This window comes from Myotis nattereri (assembly GCF_964212035.1).
Source record: "Myotis nattereri genome assembly, chromosome: 2".
Lineage (NCBI taxonomy): Eukaryota > Metazoa > Chordata > Mammalia > Chiroptera > Vespertilionidae > Myotis > Myotis nattereri.
In genome coordinates this window covers 12,229,652-12,252,276 of record NC_138076.1, presented here as the reverse complement: position 1 = coordinate 12,252,276, position 22,625 = coordinate 12,229,652, and the positions used below count along the sequence as shown (strand labels likewise).

Genomic DNA, 22,625 nt, shown 5'->3' with positions numbered 1-22,625 from the left:
ACAGGAGAAAAAGGCTTACTTATAAATCTCACATGTGCTACTCCAAACAAACCCTTATGTCCTAATTAGCACACCTGTTAAAGTTCTCACTGCCATCAGATCGTCTCTGAATCACAGTCCATCCTCCTCCATCAGACATGTCACAGTAAACAGAGAATTCTGCTGGGCTCTGGAGAGGTTTGATTTTGTAAAATCCACTGAGCTTAGAACCATCATTGAAAATTTCTGAACAATCTGTTTAGAAAACAAGGTAATGTAACATTTGTTATGTGTCTCTCTTTTTTTTTTTAATAAAGGGCGCCTCTGAATGAGATTACTCAGTACAAATGGAGACAGATGAACACATGGCAAAGATAATCAGCTTTTTAAAATTGCATCTTGTACATTAGGAAAGCATTTCTTTTTCTAGTATTTAATTATCCTCTGACTCCCTGATATGATCATTAAAAAAAAGAGCAGTGAAATAGGGATCTGCTTTTTCATTTCTAATTTTTGTGGAACACAATTTTTTAAATGATATGTGTTCAGTTGATTACAGTTTATTTAAGTGGAACTTACAGATTTATCAGACAAAATAGTGGAACTTATCTCTCCTCGGAAGCTAAAAGGAAAAGTAGAACTATAACACCAAACAAGTCATATGGGTTATCTCGACTTAGAGCATTGCAAATCATTCAGAAAAATCTGGAAATGAACTCAAAATATAATCTTTTAAAAAATATATGTTTTAATTGATTTTCAGAGAGAGAGGAGGGAAACAGACAGAAAGCGAGAAACATTGATGAGAGAGGAACATCATGGATGGGTTGTCTCCTGCACGCCCCGCTTTGGGGATCAAGCCTGAAACCTGGGCATGTGCCCTGACCAGGAATCAACTGCCGACCTCTTGATTCCTGGGTCGACGCTCAACCGCTGAGCCACACTTGTGGGGCTAAAATCATAATCTTGTTAGATTCTTACCACCTTCCAGTCTCATTAGATGTTTTACTAAACCACTGACATTTCTAATAGTCCATGTATTCTTAGATATTTTTCCTGAAAACTGAAAGTTTCTACTATTCTTATCTCAGGATTCTTTTTTAGCCAGGGTATTTCTTTGACCATTGAAGCAAATATAGCTACCAGTTTGTCACTAAAAAGTGATTCCAGTTTCTTAAACCACTTGAGGATGAGGCAAGTGAATATCATTGGGTCTCATTTAGGCTGATCTGTGCAGACTTAAAGAATATGGCGAATACGAAAGCTATGGTGTAGATGCCCAGGAAGCAATGTTTTAAGGTGAAGCATTGGTTACTATACAGAGATAGTTTCAAGAATACTCATTCACAGACTTTTGAATAAAGACTATAATATGACGTCACTAACTTTCAAATTTTACTCTTACTATTTTGTTAATTTCCTATATTTTAAAAAACATTTTATCTTCCTGATTGGATAATTCTATCCTTTCAGCACACTTTTAAGTTTTTTCTTCATTTTCATTGTTTTGACACCAAACTATCTACAACTCTGCTTTGCTGCTAACAAAATATACTCCACTTTAAAAAGATTGAATAGGCAATAGGAGTCAGGAGAGAAACAAAGACACTTGGTCACTTTCTAAAGCCCTCCCCACGTCGAAACCAGTCACACACTATTGCTTTGGTGAGATGATCATCTTTGCAATGATTTAAGCTTTGTTCACATATTTATTTTTGAGATTCAGAAACACAAGTGTTCTTGATACTCCTGAATTATAAAGAAATATCCTGTTTTGTCAATCAAACAAGAGTAAAACAATAGGGAAATGATTACCTAAATAATTACGTAAAATTAGTTCAAAGTTCGTTCGAAAGCTTACATCTTGTGGTCAAATATATTGTAGCCACTTTTCATTAAAGAAGGAAGTTCTTTAACTTTCCTTGTTAAGAAAGCTTTTTGCTTACATTTAACCTCCTACCAAAATGCTGAATAGTAAAGCCTCATAAGGTTCAGACTATTTTCCAGGCAAATATGGAAATAATTAGCTATAACGTTTGCATCTGGAAAACTTTGTGAATATGGAGTTTTCAGCCAACATTTCCTATTTGTTTTTATTTTATGCCAAGTGTGAGTTTGTTTGTGTGTTTTTCAAAAAATTTCTTTTTCCCAGAGGAAAATGTCAACTACAACTTAAGATCCAGAGGAAAGCTTTCAAGCAGGGAAAAAAACAGCACAGAACGCCACCCAACATAAATGGCGTGCGCGCCTGTAGCAAAATGGATTATAACAAATAAGATAGGAGCCTGCCTTGGGGAAATGTGACTTACACACTAACAGGGTAGGGTTTTCAATATGAACTAAAACTATAATTTTCAAAATGTTTTGAGCTACTCAACCCCACTGGAGAATAGGCAGGAGAAGGTCAGGGTTAAAGAACTCTGTGTTCATGGGATTTTTGGAAACTTACATAATACCAGAGTGAGGCCAAGGCTTCCTGCCCCCTTTGACAAACACTGCCTTAAACTGGGCGAGGTGAATACTTCCCTTGACCATGCAGAAAACAAACCATGTTGGAAGTCTGAATGTTTAAGCTTTTCATAAAGGGACATGACAACCTGCCAAATGGGCTCTTCCTCTTGTCCCAGAATGCAGGCTGAGCTGAAAGCGAGAACTACAGGCATTAAGAAAGGCCAGCAAGCCAGGGCCGGTTTGCCTCACTGGTTGGAGAACTGGCCTTGTTGACAGAAGGGTCTCGGGTTTGATTCTCGGTTCCCGGTCAAGGGCATGTACCTCAGTTTCAGGTTTCCCAGCCCTGGTGGGGGAACATGTGGGAGGCAACTAATTGATGTTCTCACTAGATGTTTCTCTCTTTTTCTCTCTCTCCTTCCTCCCTCCCTTCCATTTCTTTCTCCTCCTTCCCCTCCACTCTAGGAATCAACGGAAAAAATATCCTCTGGTGAGGATTAACAGCAACAAAAAAAAGGCCAGCGAGAGGCCCTTCAGCGGGCATGTTGGGAAATGCCAGAACTGGCTCTCCCACTGCCATTCTCAGCCAGGTGACATAAGAAGGAACCGTTACAAGAGCCCTAGCTGGTCTGGTTCAGTGGATAGAGCGTCGGCCTGCAGACCAAAGGGTCCCGGGTTCGATTCCAGTCAAAGGCACGTGCCTGGGTTACAGGCTGGATCCCAGTAGGGAGCGTGCAGGAGACAACCAATCAATGATTCTCTCTTATCATTGAAGTTTCTATCTCTCTCTCCCTCTCTCTTACCCTCTGAAATCAATAAAAATATATTTTTTTAAAAAAGAAGGAAACGTAAGAGGAGGACCTCCTATGGCTCCTGGGAGAGTGCAGTAGTACTCTTGTGGGGTCGGGTGAGTGGGCTCTCTCTTCTGAAAACCAGGGAGAGCATATACAGTAGCTCCCCTCTTATCCACGGGTTTGCTTTAAGCCATTTCAGTTACCTGTGTGTGCCATTCTAAGCCGTGTGATGAAATCTCTCGAGTCCCACTACATCCCACCCAGGATGGGACTCATCCCTTTGTCCAGGTCTCCACACGGTAGACACTCCCCACCTGTTAGTCGCTTAGTAGCCATCTCTGTGGTCACAGTGACTGTCTCGGTGTCGCGGTGCTTGTGTTTGTCACCCTTATTTCAGTGATAATGACCCCAAAGTCTACATAGTGTTGTTGGCCATGTGGATGTACCAAATAGAAGCTGTAAACTGCCTCCTTAAGTAAAGACGTATGTATGAATAGAAACAATATAGTATGTATAGGGTTTGGCACTATCTGTTGATTCAGGCATCCACAGGGTGTCTTGGAACTTATTTCCTGAGGATAAAAGGGGATTCCTTTAATAGCAAGATAGCTGACATTCATTGAGCTAAATGCTAAATGCTTTTGTAATCACGTACATGTACATTAACTCATTTAATCTTTACAACAAATAAACAGGTATTCTTTGTTAAAATATATTTTTTTATTGACTTCAGGGAGAAAGGGAGAGGGGGAGAGAGATAGAAACATCAATGATGAGAGAGAATCATGGATCAGCTGCCTCCTGCACGCCCCCTACTGGGGATCGAGCCCGAAACCCGGGCATGTGCCCTGACCTGGAATCAAACCATGACCTCCTGGTTCATAGGTCAATGCTCAACCACCGAGCCACAATGGCTGGGCTCTTCTCTCTCTCTTTCTTGCACCATTCTCATTTTCCTCTTTTCTCTAGTTTTGATCACGCACTTGGGGTTTTCATCACTGTTTCCTCTAACCCCCTCCCCCAGCCCTGACCCCTTTTCTGATCCAGGGGCTAAAGACAGAGCAACAGGGGCTGAGGGTGACAGCAGCAAATTCAAGGGCAGGTGGGAAGTTGCATCAAATTTAAATGGCAGCCTTAGCCAGTTTGGCTCAATGGATAGAGCGTTAGCCTGTGGACGGAAGGGTCCTGGGTCCGACTGCCGGTCAAGGGCACATTGCCTGGGTTGCAGGCTCGATCCCCAATGAGGGGCGTGCAGGAGGCAGCTGATCCATGATTCTCTCTCATCATTGATGTTTCTATCTCTCTCTCCCTCTCCCTTCCTCTCTGAAATCAATAAAAATATATTTTAAAAAAAAGAAAAAAAGAATTTTAATGGCAAGGACTTTACATTCATCCTCCCCTAGGAAATTAGAACAGGAGAGAAATAGATATGATACATAAATCTGCTCATTTTTGTTAGGACCCCTTCCAGTTTTATACACAGTTTCTTGTGTAACACAAATTTACCTTTGAAATATTTTTTAAAATGATAGCTATACCGTGAGTACTTACTGTGTGGCAGGCACAGTTCTCAATGCTTTCATTCATTTAATCCTCACAATAGTCCTATAAACTAGCAGCTGTTATTACCCTCATTTTACAGCTGAGAAAATTGAGGCATGGAGGAGTTAAATAACTCGCCTGAGGACATCCTGCTAGCAGGGCTGCAACCCATTCTTCAAATAATGGGCACGACAACCCTAGTTTCAAAATAGATGGTTAATATGTGTTTGGGTGACTAAGAGCAGGGACATCCAGGGAGGGCAGATCCAGGCTGGTCCTCTAGGAAGATTCTCTGACAACAAAGATCCTTCTAGGCTTTCTTCATCAGAGTCAGCTTCCCCAAAACATGCTAATTTTTTTAAAATATATTTTATTGATTTTTTTACAGAGAGGAAGGGAGAGAGATAGAGTTAGAAACATCGATGGGAGAGAAACATCGATCAGCCACCTCCGGCAAATCTCCCACTGGGGATGTGCCCGCAACCCAGGTACATGCCCTTGACCGGAATTGAACCTGGGACCCCTCAGTCCGCAGGCCGATGCTCTATCCACTGAGCCAAACCGGTTTCGGCAAAACATGCTAATTTTATGGGCTGCCTGTCGGGTTTCACAGTCCTTGGGAGCTCTGACTAAAGGCACTTCTAGTTACCTTTCTGGGCCAGAAGCTGGTATCTAAGGCAATGCAAGGCGTATTAACTTGCCATAATAAAATACCATAGATTGGGAAGCTTAAACAACAGAAGTTTATTTGCCCACAGTAGTGGAGCATGGAAGTTCAAGATTAAGATGTCAGTATGTTTGGTTTCTTCTGAACCCTCTCCCCTTGGCTAACAGATGTCTGCTTTCTTGTTCTATCTTTCTGTGGTCTTTCTCCTGTGCACCCATATCCTTGATATCTCCCTGTGTGTCCAAATTTCCTCTTCTTATAAGGACACCAGTCAGATTGAATTAGGACCCATCTTACTGGCCTCATTTTAACTTCATCACCTCTTTAAAGGCCCCTCACTCCAAATATAGTCACATTCATCGTGCTGGGGGTTAGGGCTTCAATGTGAAGATTGGAAGGTAGGGGACAGAATTCAGTCCATGAGGCAGGGTTATCAACCAAATGGCCTTCTGACCGTTCTGGTGATCCCCTTCTCTGTGAATCATTTCTGTCCTCCACAATGATTGACCCAAATAGCCCAGTGAGATCTTACAACCATTGCTTGTTTACTTTAAAAGATGCTGGAGGAAATCAGGTGAGTAGTTTTCTGTAGGTAACAATGATATGTTCAGTGCTGCTTCTAGGGGAAAATACTGGCCTCATGAAAAGGAAAGTCACCAAACTATAAAATATACACATAAAACAACTCTTTTATTTTCCTAAATAATTTTCATTCCTTTTCCTTTTCTAAACTTTTATTCTATTACCTTACTTATTTCCCTAGGGCACATCCGAGTTTCAGAAGGAAAAACTGTGTAAATGTACCAAGAAAAGATACACAAATAAAAACAAAGCTCGCCCTAACCGGTTTTGCTCAGTGGATGGAGCGTCGGCCCACAGACTGGAGTCCCGGGTTCGATTCCAGTCAAGAGCATGTACCTTGCGGGCTGGATCCCCAGTAGGGGGCATGCAGGAGGCATCTGATTGATGTTTGTAACTCTCTCCCTTCCTCTCTGTAAAATCAATAAAAATATATTTTTAAAAACCCCACAAAGCTCAATTGTAAGGTTTTGCAAACTGATATTTTTAACAATCTGTTGTCTTGATCTCTTATTAAACTATAGAAATCCTCAGATATTGAGCATTGATATTAAATGTCCCCAGCAGAGGTAACAGAGAAAAAAGGATAAAATATGGTGGAAGACATTTAAATTTGATATAATGCTTTATGTTGCTGGTTACTGGAATAAAAAAGCTCTTTAGCAAAACCTGAAGTGATCAAGTGATTAGCATCATCATTGCACATGGGTTTATATAAGTTACTGAAACACGAAAGAAAAATAGATTCTGACCTGCATATTGCCTCTTGCCTCCAAGGTCAATGACACTGCTCTCCTCTCCTTTATCCAAGAACTGGATTTCGTTCTCGTGCAAAAGCTGCGCAATCTTGACCTGTTGTTGTTTGACCCGGGTCTCAAGCAGGTGCACCTGGGCTCTGAGACGCGCCTGCTCCTGGAGACAGTTCTCAAGAGCCTGCAAAGTAACGTGCATGTTGTTCTCATGGAAAATAAATGCTCCTGGTAAGTTGGATAAATTAATGATTCAATTTTGTTCCCAATTTCCATTTCAGAATATTATCCCAACCAGGAAGTCATTAAAACTTCTAATACTATTAGTTATTTGAAGGATAAGAAGTCATGGCTTATGCTAACGTGTTTGAACTAAAAAATGTTATAAAATAATCTGATGATTACACTAAGAATTTTAGAGTCACTGTCTCATTTGACCCTCATAACGTTCCATGCGGTGGGAATGGGTTCAATCCTGATGAGGAAACTTGCTCAGGAATTCCCAGTGGGCAAGAAAAGTCAAGATTTAAATCCAGCTCAAGGTTCCTATTCTCAATCTCTACATGACACTAAGTGCCTTCTTACAAATGAAATAAACAAGGCTTTTGAATGATCTTTTGATATTAATATGTTTTAAAACTATAATTGAATGCTTATGATCTTAGACATATGGTCACCTTTATAAAGAATGCTTAATTTATACTCTCATATTCTTGAATATCTCACCCATTGACCTGTTGCTGAAAATTCTACTGGGTTCACTTTAACTTTTTGCCCACTTATTGTTTTTTCCTCAATCACTTTAAAAAGGGATGGGAGGAGCCTGAGCCTTCCAGTTCAGTCATTTATCTTCTCTGAAAAGGCAAATAACCCAAGAATATTGTTAGTAAGCCTATTTAAAACCTAGGAGTTTCCTTTCTCCCAGAACTGTGAGTAAATGAGTATTTTTACCTTTTTACTCGTGAATGGAGGAAGGCATGAGTTCATTGTAATTACTTTCAAATAATCGGTCTATAGTGAGAATTTATTAGCTTCTTTCTAACGTGGCATCTGACTGAGCAAACCCTCCAAAGAGAAAGCCAATGCGGTGGGTGAACGGGGAAGGAGGCTTGCAGAGCTCTCTCCTGGGAAGAGGGACTGAGGCCAGGAAGCTGCAATAAAGCTCATGAGTGCTCAATGCTGGGAGCGGTACTAGGGGGAGTGGGAAAAAAGGACAAAAGACAAATTTTTGCCATTTTTACCTTGACTTCTCTATTTGCAGCCAATGTCATGATCTCCTGTGGTACATGCCAATGTTCACTTCTGAGAAATTATCAATTTTAATGTGTAAGTGCTTCACACTACTTTTATATACATTAATTTCTAAATTGGGCATTTGTTTATAGTCAGGTATATTTCCTGAAAGGGCGAGGACTATGCCTTCCATCTTACCCTGAGTCCTCCATTTTTGGGCAGAGCCATGTGCTCAGCAAGGCTTCTTCCCGGAAGCCCAAGCCTCTGCTAGCCACACCCAGGATTTCCCTAAACTAACCAATGACAATCAAGGGAAGTGCACGCCATCAATATGACCACATCCTGTGTAATGAGACACCGACTTGCGCCTGGCCAATTGGCAGGGCCCACAGTCCCCTCTCCTCCCCTTACTCCACCCCCCTATAAAACTCCTCTTCACACCGGGCTAGCTCTCTCTCTGCCACCTGCTGCTGTGTCAGTAAGCAGGGTAGGGGAGTCAGACCCGGGTTTGAATAAAAGACTCTTTGCTTTTGCATCGGACACGGCTGGCTCCCTGGTGGTCTTTTGGGGATCCTGAAATCTGGGCATAACATTTCCCAATTTGCATGTGCGTCCCTTCCTGTCCCTGTCTTTAATGGCTACCTTGTATTCGTTCCATAAATACCAAAGGCCCTACTGCGCCCCAGCCCTCTGCTAGGCAGTGAGAACAGCACAATTTGACAGCCTCTTCGGGACAAAGGAAAGAGGTACAGCGCTTTCCTATGGAGGATTATGATGTAAATACAGAAGTGTAGCCTCACCACTGAAGGTCACATCACAAGAGAATGGAGAAGGGGAAGTAGAGACCTTCCCCTTCCCCCCCTCCAATTTCCTGGCCCAAGTACTGACTCTCTCCCAGCTATTTCTCTAGGATTATTTCTGATTTGTTCTTGGTTTACTCTCTTTGGTTTATCCTCTTAGCCCCCCGGGTCACACCTGTCTAAAAAAAATGACATTTGATGGTGTCTGGAATTCCATGTTGCTTTCTAATAGTGGAAAATTGTTTGTGATCTTGTTAAATGCAGTGGACTATGCAACTTAAAAATAACCGAAGGGATTACAGGGCAAGTATGTTCAATCTGTTCAATGTTTATGAGACTGGACATACAGTGTTAGTAAGCTTATTTAAAACCTAGGAGTTCCCTTTCTCCCAGAACTGTGAGTAAATGAGTATTTTTACCTTTTTACTCGTGAATGGAGGAAGGCATGAGTTCATTGTAATTACTTTCAAATAATCAGTCTAGCTTATACTAATAGTGTTCAACAGTAGAAAGCTCAGGGTCCATTTTAATGGACAGTTTTAAATTCCTAATGTTAGGTAATCACCTAAATAAACCCAGTAAATTAAAAAAGGGTTTACTTATTTGTTGTCAATACTGATTTTTTAAAAAATATATTTTATTGATTTTTTTTTTTACAGAGAGGAAGGGAGAGGGATAGTTAGAAACATCGATGAGAGAGAAACATCGATCAGCTGCCTCCTGCACACCCCCCACTGGGGATGTGCCCGCAACCAAGGTACATGCCCTTGACCGGAACCGAACCTGGGACCCTTCAGTCTGCAGGCCAACACTCTATCCACTGAGCCAAACCAGTTAGAGCTCATTACTGATTTTCTACTTCAAAAAATTTTAAAGCATGTGGTAAGTACCTATAGTATTATGTGGCAGGTGCTGCCACAAACCTTCATTTCCACCCTTTAGTTAAGTTCTTCAGGGTGACAACTTACTATCAATTTTCTGCAAAATAAAATAACATGCAGGTCAAAGCAGGCATTACAGACACAATAGTCTTTTTATGAGCTTACCCAGCTTGCCTTGCCAGTTAGCAGAGCAGCGGTAACAAGAATGAAACTGAACATCTTCGCCATTTTCCCCATTGAAAAGACTGCAAGAACAAGAAGAATTTCATAAAGTTATTTTCTGTGAATTTTTCATGAGGGCAGGGTTAGGGTCAGACTCAAGGCCATCCAGAAGGCAGGATGCAGTTCCGGGTCACCTGAGTGTCGCCGGGTAAATTCTCCTGAACTTTGCCTGGCTTCCCCAACAGAGACCATCCTCTCACTGTACCGCAAATAGACTTGAACCTGTTCAATTGCAAATATAAAGGAGGGGCTCTGGGTCTGTGGGTGGTCCGAATGTGCTGCTTGTATGCTGGTGCTGAAAAGGCGTTGGCTCTGTTTACACCACACAAAGGGTCTAGATATTTGCAGAGCGGCTTCCTAGTTGTGTGGCCTCCAGCAATTTACTAAAAGGCTTCCCATCTCTAAAATGGAAATCCCAATTCCTACTTTGTAGGACTGTGGCAATTTTGATGAAAGATTTTGAGAATACCCTGGCATATGATAAGTGCTAGATGAATAGTAACTCATTTTGTAGAAGACAGCTTTTATTTTTAAAAGAAGAAAAAAGTTACAAGTAGAAGGTAATGTACATTGTTTGCCTTAATGTTTAGGCAAACTACCAAGGTAATATAAAATCTTTAGGCCCTATTTGAAATTGTGGAGGAAGATTCACTTTACCATTTCTCAAGATTTTTTAAAATCAATCTTGAAGTCATTAGTCTTGATGAGAAATTTTGCCCATCCTCAGAATAACTTCTGTATGCTGCCAGTGGTGATTTTTTTTTTAATATGCTATTATTGATTTTGAGAGAGAGAGAGAGAGAGAGAGAGAAATATCAATATGATAGCAGAACATCAATCTGCTGCCTCCTACATGCCTCCCACTGGGGATCAATCCTACAAGTGCCCTGACCAGGAATTGAACTTGCAACCCTTTGTTGCATGGTCTGACACCAACCAACTGAGCCACACCTGCCAGGGCAGTAGTTAGTTGTTGTTTTTTTGTTTGTTTGTTTGTTTTTGTTTTTAATATATATTTTTTATTGATTTCAGAGAGGAAGGGAGAGGGAGAGACAGAAACATCAATGATGAGAATCATTGATCAACCGCCTCCCGCACAGCCCCCCACCGGGGATCAAGCCCACAACCCTGGCATGTGCTCTTGACTGGAATCAAACCTGGGACCCTGCAGTCCACAGGCCAATGCACTATTCACTGAGCCAAACCAGCTAGGGCAGTAGTAAGTTTTTATACATTTTAGAAGCTAAGGAGCCTAGAAGGACAGAAATATCTGTATTATCTTCAAACAAATTGAAAACATATGGTTTCTGTTTAAAAAAAAAAGAATTGGAATCAAGTGACTTATTTGTTAGCCAATTTTTTTTTTCTTATAGAACCTATGATCACTAGGTCCTTTTAATGTGTCTCTGTCTCAATTTTTTATGTAAATGGTTACTAAACTTGGCTGTCCATTAGGGTCTCTCAAGAGCTTTTAAATAATCTCCATGCCTAAAGGTGGCAGCCAGACCTTGGAATTTTGTAGACTCCCCTATGAGTGCAATGTTTGGCAAAGATTGCGAAGCAATCACTTAAAGACTGAATAGACAATATATTTTTAGTCTATGTTAATAAAGTAGGTAGTTCTTAGTCCTCCTGGGGCCAGACAAAATACTTACAGAATAGGAGAGGCATTACTTACATTCAGTCACAAATAAAATGCATGACCTTTTTAGGAAGCATTGTAAAATACAATATGAATTATTAGAATATGAGAAATGTGTGCATTACAGAGAGTAAGAGAGTCTGCTAGATATAAACTGTATAATCTTACTTCACACATGATTACTTCTGGCTGACATTTTTATAACTGTGTACCTAGAACTGTGCTATTCATTTTATAAACCTCAGACTTAATCTTCAAATAACTATATAAGGCAAGTACTATTATCCTCATCAAATAAATTAATTTTAGATCAGAGAGGTTAAGTCACTTCCCTAAGCTCACATAGCTGGTGTATGGAGGACCAAGCAATTGAGCTTTCCACCTTGAAGGCTTGCCCCCAACCTGTACTCTACTTGGCCTTCCTCTCTACATACATACAGCGTGGGGCAAAAGTAGACTTACATTTGTGAGTACATGAAACACAGAGTTTATTCTTGTATTACTATTTACTAACTAGAGGCCCGGTGCACGAAATTTGTGCATTCCGGGTAGGGGGTCCCTCAGCCTGACCTGTGCCCTCTCGCAGTCTGGGAGCCCTCAGGGGATGTCCGACTGGGCCTAAGCTGTCAGTTGGACATCCTTAGTGCTGCCGCAGAGGTGGGAGAGGCTCCCGCCACCACCGCTGCACTCGCCAGCTATGAGCCCGGACTCTGGCTGAGCAACACTTCCCCTATGGGAGTGCACTGACCACCAGGGGCAGCTCCTGCATTAAGCGTCTGCTCCCTGGTGGTCAATGCGTGTCATAGCCATCGGTCGTTCCACCGTTTGGTCGATTTGCATATTAGCCTCTTATTATATAGGACTAGAGGCCTGGTGCACGAAATTTGTGCAAAAGTAGGCCTTCCTTCCCCCAGCTGCCGGCACCAGCTTCCCTCTGGTACCCAGGACCTGGGCTTCCCTCGCAGCCCCAGCTTTGTCCGGAAGGTCATCCGGAAGGACGTCTGGTCTAATTAGCATATTATGCCTTTATTATTATAGATTACTGTATTATTTTCCATACACCCTGAATATCCCTGCTGTGTACAGGGACATAGGCTGCAGCGAGGAGTAGAGGCCCTGTTACTTGGCCTTCTTCACTGAACATCACTCTCACTCCTGAACATGGCTGTGACTTATTTGCTCTTGAGTCACATGCTTCTCTAAAGGGACATTAGGCCCACGTGGCGGGAGAGGCGACAGCTGCACCGAAGCTGAAGCTGTCCTAGGGAATGGTCGCATCAGCAAGCATTTACTGATCACCTGCTATCTGCTCAGCACTATGCTAACTGCTGCGAGAGAATAAAACAGCTGCCTCAGCGAAGCAGTGTTTTGAGGAAAAAACAAAAAATAAATATTAAAACGGAAATTAAAGACAATATAAATTATGTAGACATGACACCGTATGTAATTAAATATAAAAACTAATTAAGACCACCCCTCAAGAAAAAATTAATTACTTCCTCCACTGTGATCACACACTATATTTATAGACCAATCTAGCACTCAGACCAATTATTCACTCAGTAAACATGGTATGCATGCCTGCTGTTTCCAGGCACTGTGCCAGGTGATGGAATTCTCATTTAGTCAGCTTTTTCCTTCTTTCTCCAACTGCTTCCCTTTATCCATGGTATTTTGCTTAGAGCAAGACTTTTAAGGGCAAAGGCCACAGCTTGCTAATTGTTGTATCCCCAGCATCTAACCTACTTTGGCAACTCAGATAAAAGCGTAGTTATTGCCTCTGCAGAAAATATTCCCCAGGAGGGGAAATCTTTTACGGAGGGAAAATGTGATTTCCTTGCCATAAATCTGCGTTTGTTTATTCTGACATACTTCCTCCTCTACCCTTATTTTGGTCAAGGGGAAAACAATGGGCTAAGTGCATTTTTGAAAGTAAGGGTTAAGGAGGAGGTAGGGACTTTTAGTTGGGTAGAACTCATGAATTTATTGTTTCTTTCTCACAAAACCCTACTCCAGAGCCTCCTTGAGTCTCCTGAGTCTCTTTCTTTAGTGCCTACTTGTTCCTTTCTTAATATAGTAAATCAAACGATAAGAAATGACATATGTTTGAACATTTTTGACCTACAAAATAGGAAATTTCATATGATTCAAATTAATACATATTGGTTAGATGGAAAAAACATACTTGAAATCATCGTAGCCTTTTTGCAAAAAGGCATAAGTTAAAAATAAAATATTTGCAGCTTATATAATGAAAGAAAACAATTTAGTAACAGCCTGTTTTTATATGAATGCTGCTGGCATGTGAATACATTAATATACATCAATTAAAATATATTTTAAAAGTGCTAACACATAGTCAACACGTGGAATCTTATAGTTCTGCCATAAGTTAATCCTCAGGATGTCTATAGAAAAGAAACTACCGATTTTAAAAAAATTGTTTTTATATTTATGTCTGAGTCTGATTCTTGCATAAGTAACAGTGTTGAAAATGCTCTGGGAGATACTAGGAAACTATATAACATACGTTCATATTGCTATTCATTAGATTTGCTATAAAATAAAGGGCCAAAGAAATACTTTGGCAGGTCTCTGCATCTTGGTGTCCTGAAATTCCTATCTCATTGCCATTAAGATAATCAAATCTGATTTTTCCCAGCAAAAGGAGGCAGCCTCTAGTCTTCAGATCCTTAAACAATAAGGCATTTCAAAATGTCATATACATTATGTTAATTTGACCACCTTTAGAATAATTCCTGAGGCTATCTTAAATCCGCTAAAATTCTGCATTGCCCTCATTTCTCTCTCTCTCTCTCTCTCTCTCTCTCTCTCTCTCTCTCTCTCTCTCTCTCTTTACCTCACATCTAATTCTAACCACCTTCTACAATATTGAAGAAATATTTAGGTATTAAGAAACTTGCTTTGAAAATCTTGTCTTTATTATTCATCAGTGTAAACCATTATTATTCTGCAAATCTGGCTTGTGGTAAAGTTATATCAGATCATTTAGTTCTTCACTATGCAACTAGTTGTATTTCTTTTACAGTATTTTTGCTTTGGGCTACTTCAAAACTTTTAATTATTGTAAAATAGTTTCAATTGCCTATTCTTTGATGTACTCTATTATTTGGTAGAGTAAACTAGTCTAAGTCTATAAAGTCTAATTTCTTCCCCACTAAAATTTTTTAAGTTAGCTGACTATAGTGGATTAAATTTAAGTATGGAACGTAAAAGTTCAACAGTTGATATTTAACTTTTACAAACACAATTATAAAAGCATGTAAAATTTCAAAAAATGGTATGTTTTAAATGATCTACTATGGAAAAAAATACAAGATAAGAGAAATTTTAAAAGAAAGGTTATCACAGAGAGCATATTTAATAAGTTAGCATTCACAAATGGACTGCACGCTAATGTAACACAGTTCAAAATTTACCCATGACATGGACGTAGAGATTGTATATGCTATTTTCTTCCAACTTTTTTCCTTTTTAAAGAATAGAAAATAGCAATATCTTTACTTATCTCAAGAATTTATACTCAATGAAAGCTTTCAAAGTCTAAATGAGTTTATCCCCAAAGATAGAAATAAAGGAAAATATTTCTGAAGTTTTTACTTCTAAAGTGGAAATTATAAAATGGTCCATTATTTCCCACTTTGTATAATGAAACTTCAAATATAATTACTCGCATCAAATTCCCATTCAATTCATCCACAACGTACTGTGAATGGGAAGGAGCTAGAACTCGAAATCTCTTTTCCAAGCTGTAGAAGCAGCCTTTTCTCTCATCGACCTGACCTCTCTCAGTAGCTGACGGTTGTTTATTGATTTCTGCTGAACATCACACCTGTGAAATAAATGAGCATTATTACAATTATGTCCAAAGCGAAGAGATGTTAAATACCTTGCCTAAAGTCAGAACCGATTCAGACACAGCGCAGGCTAGGTCCAGCCACTCTGCAGGGTCCTTTAACTGCATCAGGATTTGTAATTGTTTCTCCGTTATTTGATTAGAAATACGGACAATGTTGATTCTGGCTTTAATCCAGAAACAAATATGTGAGGAAATCAGTTTAACTGGAAGCAAAACTAAAAGAGGAGGTTCAAGGACAAATCCCAGTACTCTGATATTTTTCTCCTATTTGTGTGAATTTTTATGAAAGATTCAATAATATGTCTTCACAAAAATACATCTCTGATTTTTAACCTCTTATTGCTGGGCTCATCAGAGAAGTTTTGTAGTTTGATTAACTTCAGTAATGCTCACTTAAAGCTTAAATAAAACCAAAGTTCAATTGAAGCTTTGCTTTATAGTACTAATAATAATGATAACGTTTTACCTATAAAGATATGAATTAAAATGTCATTTCAGCTACAATATAAATTTTTCTTAGTTATAGAAATGGGACAAGTTAATAATTGCCAAGATGAAAGAATCAGTTTATTTGATCTTTAGGAAAGCAAAAGAATTCCCTGAAGGGCAAAATTGTGAAATTTATCTGTAAGCATCAATAATCTCCTAAACGAGTTCCTTTTGTTTTAAACTCTAGAGCAGTGGTTCTCAACCTTCTTAATGCCGCAACCCTTTAATACAGTTCCTCATGTTGTGGTGACCCCCACCCATAAAATAATTTTCATTGCTACTTCATAACTGTAATTTTGCTACTGTTATGGATTGTAATGTAAATATCTGATATGCAGGATGTAATTTTCATTGTTACAAATTGAACATAATTAAAGCATAGTGATTAATCACAAAAACAATATGTAATTATATATGTGTTTTCCGATGGTCTTAGGCAACCCCTGTGAAAAGGTCGTTCAACCCCCAAAGGGGTCGCGACCCACAGGTTGGCGACCCACAAGTTGAGAACCGCTGCTCTAGAGCATTTTTGAATGTGTAAGAGGTGACTTGTTAGCTCCGTTAGCCATATTGCATAATAGGTCAGACTGCAAATCCTGGTTCATCGTTCCTTTTTTCACTCTGATGTTACCCAAGCCGTTGTTTGCTATTTGTTCTGTGATCCCTATTTCTTAACTCAGATTCCAGTAAAATACTGAAGTTGTGTTTTCTCTCTGTTCTTCGTTTTCTGGACTTGAGTACTGCCGGTGTTTGGCCTTCCCATCGAACATTTTCCTGTCATTCACTCAGGAAATTTGAAGTTCATCCAGGGAAAGGTAATCCTGATGATTTACTGGAAAGAAAAACAGTCAGTTAGGTTGAAGACATGTACACACCCAGGAGAAGTAGATATGATACATTCATAATTATAGTGAGTCCAAGATGCTGACATTACATTTCAAAAGCATGGGTTTGCCTGATTTGATAATTACCTCTACAATGAAATAAAATAATTTGAAATACAAACCTATATTTTCCTCCTTGTATCCCTTTTGTCTTTTCCCCATCCAAGCATTTAATAACTGCTGTGCTCACTTCCGCAGAGGAGGGACAGCAATAACATAACAGTAACTAACGTATGTGGCACATTTATTATGTGCCAGACATGGTATGTTTATTAAATAACTCAGTCACAACAACCCTATATGCAGCTATTGCTAATACCTCCGTTTCACAAATGAGGAAACTGGGTAACAGAAGTTTATGTAACTGGCTCAAGGTCACACAGCTAGAAAGAGGTGGCCAGGATTCAAAGTCTGGCTCAGAATCTGTGCTCCTCACTATTAAAAACAGACAATTCTGTCTCTCAGGGACATTGCTTCAGAGAAAAACCTGGAAAAAGCTCATCGAAGGGCAGAATAAAGGTCAGTGTTCTGGGAAGGCATGCCAGAGACTGAACTTACTGGGGAGAATGTTCTTCCTTTAGTCCTGGGCTGCTCTGTCAAAACATGGTGGAAGACTGTCATCAGGAAAGGTCAAATTTTCCACCTTGCATGATTGCACCAAAGGTATGAGATGAGAATGAGGCCAGACATCACTGGCGGAAAGAAGTAACTTTTTTTTTTTTTTTTTTTTTACTGCCTAGGACAGTGATGGAGAACCTATGAGGTGACACGCGAACTCATTTTTTTGGTTGATTTTTCTTTGTTAAATGGCATTTAAATATATAAAATAAATATCAAAAATATAAATCTTTGTTTTACTATGGTTGCAAAGATCAAAAAATTTCTATATGTGACACGGCACCAGAGTTAAGTTAGGGTTTTTCAAAATGCTGACACGCCGAGCTCAAAAGGTTCACCATCATTGGCCTAGGAGATGGTTTGAATGGGAAAGAAACAGGAAGTAGATTGATCCTCCAGGAAGTACCAATAGATTATGTTAAGGTGGTGAGGACGTAAATGAAGGTGATGGCATTGAGGTTGTGACAATGGGGCTGATGAAGAGAGTTTGGCATCCAAGAAGAAGAATCAATAGGACTTACCATTAAGGAAGTGTAGGATGAGGGCAAGAAATGATGTGTGATAATGCCAAGACTTTGAACTGGATAAATAAATAGCAGTCTTACTTATATGCTCTTATCTTTTGTCATATAGATAAAATCTCTGGGGATTGGTTCTATTTTTAAATGTGGTCATAAAAGTATGAATCATCATGTGTTTTCCAATTAGTTGGATAATATTCTAAAATGAGACAATATTTTAAGAATCTAAAAGCTGGAGAAAAAGTATACATAGAGATTGGATTTAGGTATCTGAACAAAAAAGATTTATAACAAACTTATTGAAAGCAGAGAAGTCATACTGAGGACTATAGTGAAAGCAGACATCTTGAGCTACCGCCCATCTTCCTAATGCGCACAGGCATATTTTAAAATGTGGTTTTACTTAACATGTGCTCATTTTCTTTTTCCTCCACATATTTTTACACAATATAGCTGAATTTCTTCTTCATGTGTTACATGTAAACAATCTGTTTTCTATTAGAATTTAACATTTATTTGGTTTCAATTGTTTTGTTTTTAATGATGTGATCTTATGGGGAGATTCTTGTTTAATAAGAAAGATGTTATTATTTAGAATCATAAAATATATGCCATTCTGAAGTCCTTGCCTATACATGGAAAAAACCCAAAACCCCCAAACATTCCTTGGCAGAATTCTTTTTGTTCTTTGCAGGGGAAAAATTGAATAAGAAAACATCCTTTGCACTTTGTTAGGGAACAATTTAGGGTTAGTTATATTCCAGTAGAAAAAAAATTCAGATAGGTGTGTCTACTGAGCACAAAAAGTGAGAAGGCTTGATAGAGAAATAAATGACAAGGATTTATTAATGTGTCTCAGGATTTGCAAATCAGAAACACTACCAGGTAACACCCAGATTGTTCTGAAGAAAAGAGAAGAATAGAGAGTTCTTACAGTAAAAAGTAAATTCTTGAGAAGAATAGGTCCTGCATTCTTAGCCTCTGGATTGGTCTGAGATAGTAATCTTACAGATGACTGATGGTCTAAATCAGTGATGGTGAACCTTTTGAGCTCGGCGTGTCAGCATTTTGAAAAACCCTAACTTAACTCTGGTGCCGTGTCACATATAGAAATTTTTTGATCTTTGCAACCATAGTAAAACAAAGATTTATATTTTTGATATTTATTTTATATATTTAAATGCCATTTAACAAAGAAAAATCAACCAAAAAAATGAGTTCACGTGTCACCTCTGACACGCATGTCATAGGTTCACCATCACTGGTCTAAATAATGTATGTCAGCTAGCATGGACACATGAATATACTTTCCCAAGTTCTTCAGAAGGTTATCTATAGGCTTTATATATATACAGCCCCCCCCCCCAAATGTATACACACTTTAACAGTTGGGAGCTCCATTTTGAGAATGAAATGTATTATAATAAGCCCTGCCTTTGGAATTATCCAAACCCCTGGTTTAAACCCTCCAACTTGGGAAGCAAGCATTCCACACAGGGTTTTGCTATTATAGCCCTTATTAGGTTTAGAGTGAATAGAGAAGGTGGGTGAAAAACATACAGACCCCCAAAGAAAAAATATAGGAAAAAATATATAGTAATTACAACTCTAAAGAAGTAAAACCATGTACACATTGATGAAATGCAAATGTGGGTGGAACTGTCAGAATCACAGGGTTATATATTTTTTTTCTTTAAAGAAAAGGACAAACTGGTTATGAAGGAAAGGGCAGTTCAGACTGGTGCAAACATTAATATTGTGTGTTAAGAGTAGCAATTGGGTATTTTGGAATCTAGTAATAAAAAGTGAAGTAGGCAGTAATGAGAGATGTCATGGTAATTAGATATGGAGAAAACACAGGAAGGTAAGAGGAGCCTGGGAACATTATTTATGCACGTGGATTTGATATAATTAGTTGATAGGATTATGTATAACAATTGATTTAATTATTTATAAGTACAGGTTTTTTTAGCAAAAGAGGTACATAAGAAAAATCATAATTAATATGCCTTTTTTCCCCAATACAAACACTAGATTAGTGTTTCTTAATTGGGAGTGATTTTGCCATCATCTCCTCATCCGACCCCCACTCTGACAATGTCAGTAGACATTTTTGGGTGTCACAGCTGGGGAGGTGGGGTGCTACAAGCATCTACGGGAAGAGGCCAGGGGTGCTGCTCAGCATTCTGCATCGCACAGGGCAGCTCCCACAACAAGGAGCCATCCAGCCCCAGATGCCAATTGTACCAAGATGGAGGAATTCTGGGCTAGCTTACGGCAGACAAGTAAAGTTCTTATATTTAATTAAAAGGTCTAAGAACTAGGTCAGAGGCCTCTAAGTAGTCCCTTGTTTGACATGATCAATCTTTTCTTTCATCAAGTTACCCACAAAGCTAATATGAAGAGTAAAGATAAAATTAGTTACATTCAATTGTAGGAATATTCCAAATTTCACATTCTGCTCTTAATAGACTCTGTGTTTCCAACCATCAACATGGATGATTCTCAGAAACATAATGTAGCAAGTCAAGCAAGAATATATTCAGTGTGATACCAGTTACAGAAAGTTTGAAAACAAGCAAAACTACACAATATGTTATTTAGGGATATATAAGTTATATGAGGAAAATTAATAATGATAACAACAATATCATTCAGGATAGCATTTAGGTCTGCAAAGAAGGAAAATGAACTTGGATAAAAGCACAGGGGACTCGAATAATTGATTACAACCTACTTTTTAGAGTAGGTAGTGGGTTATTGAGTGAAGTTACTGTACTTTATAGTTTACATAAATGTCATATATTCCCTTGGGGGTATCAAAAATCACATAATACAATCATAAAATTCAGTTATTGAGCGTTGGCCTGCGGGCTGAAGGGTCCCAGGTTCAATTCCAGTCAAGGGCACATGCCCGGACTCGGCTCCATCCCCAGTGGGGGATGTGTAGGAGGCAGCCGATCAATGATTCTCTCTCATCATTGATGTTTCTATCTCCCTCTCCCTCTCCCTTCCACTCTGAAATCAATAAAAATATATTAAAATAAAATAAAATTCAGTTATATCAGTGCAATGTCCACTGAAGATTTTTCCTTTAAATTTTATTGCCCCCTGCAGGTTAATACTAAGTACTGCAAAGAACTGTCCTTCGAAAACCAAATGAATGAACATCAACATAAATGAACTCTGTAAGGCATTTGGGATATAAACAAATACAAAAGGCTGGGTTTCTGCTCCAGCCATGCTTAAAATGCATTCGTGGATAAAGAACATCCAGAACACATTAAGGAAATAAACAATATAGCACACAGTATTTTATTTAAGGGACCCTTTGTCAGTGTCATACTTAAATAACAGAAATAAATGATATTTTACAGCATGAGAAACTGATTTAGTTTACCATCAGAATCTAACCCCTTTTTAAAAAAAAATTTCTTTATTGATTAAGTTATTACATATGTGTCCTTATCCCCACATTACCCCCCATCCCCTCCCCCAACTCATGCCCTCACCCCGCTGTTGTCTGTGTCCATTGGTTAGGCCTATATGCTAAAATCCAACCCCTTGACTTGATTCTTCCTGCCACTACCTTAGGCCAGGCCTCAGTTACTTCATGCCAGTTACCACCTGTTCTCCTTGTCTCTCCCCTCTTCTCTGCTCTTCCTCGTTTGTTGTAAAACATTGCTGCTAGTCTTAAAATGACTACTTCATATTAGAAGCCGTTAATGTTCTCCATCTACATTTCCACCAGACTGTTGTGCCCAATTTCACCCTATGTAGAAATCCTGGAACTGTCATTGTCTTTGAGGGAATACTTCCTCTGAATTCCTAAAGCACTTACTGTTTGTATCATTTATTTGCCATTTTCACACACTGATACTAAAACTGATTAATTTACAGAAGGCTTGTTTTCTAAGTTAGGTAAGTTTTTGGAAGACTGGGATAATTTTCTAGTTTTAGGGGGTTTTCTTTCTCTTGTCCCCTGCTAAGATCTGTAATGCCCATATTTGAGTTTGAGGACCCCAATTTAATGTGAAAATTTCTCAGACTCCTCCCTCACCAAACAGACATAACAGCATTTACATTTTTCAGGTTCCATAAATCAAAAAACAACATAATGACCATATTGATTTCAGTAACACTTCAGAATTAACATGAATTGTTTTAATGACAATAGTTTCTACATAATTATATATACACTAGAGGCCCAGTGAACGAAATTTGTTCATGAGGAGAGGGGGGAAGTCCCTCAGCCTGGCCTGCATCCTCTCACAATCTGGGACCCCTCGGGGGATGTCTGGGATCGGTCCTAAACTGGCAGTTGGACATCCCTCTCACAATCTGGGACCACTGGCTCCTAACCACTCTGCCTGCCAGCCTGATTGCCCCTAACCACTCGCCTACCTGCCTGATTGCCCCAACCACTCTCCCTGCCTGCCTGATTGCCCCTAACTGCTCGCCTGCCTGCCTGATCAACCCTAACTGCCTCTGCCTCAGCCTGTCACTGTGGCTTCATCCGGAATGACATCTGGAAGGTCGTTTGACTGTCCAGTTTAATTAGCATATTATGCTTTTATTATTATAATCATTAGGGTAGGTAGTGGGTATATAGTATGTGTGTGTGTGTGTGTGTGTGTGTACATATATATATATATATATATTAGAGGCCCAATGCATGAAACTCATGCAAGAGTAGG

The 22,625-nt window shown here is 39.3% G+C and overlaps 1 protein-coding gene across 4 annotated transcripts in view; it reads right to left on the bottom strand.

Moving 5' to 3' along the window:
* The window catches only part of FGL1 (fibrinogen like 1), a 33,442-nt gene that overhangs the window by 5,530 nt on the left and 5,287 nt on the right, over positions 1-22,625 (bottom strand). For 2 of the 4 annotated variants that reach the window (XM_081084724.1, XM_081084725.1), the window contains exons 2-6: positions 16,582-16,737; positions 15,265-15,389; positions 9,838-9,917; positions 6,762-6,942; positions 75-234 (exon numbers count right to left, since the gene is read on the bottom strand). In XM_081084724.1, coding sequence (XP_080940850.1) covers positions 75-234; positions 6,762-6,942; positions 9,838-9,909 — 413 coding nt within the window. In that variant the 5' untranslated portion in view covers positions 9,910-9,917; positions 15,265-15,389; positions 16,582-16,737. Of the gene's footprint in view, positions 1-74; positions 235-6,761; positions 6,943-7,999; positions 8,055-9,837; positions 9,918-15,264; positions 15,390-15,446; positions 16,373-16,581; positions 16,738-22,625 lie in introns of those variants that run through there. The other 2 variants (XM_081084726.1, XM_081084727.1) reach the window with 2 other exon arrangements.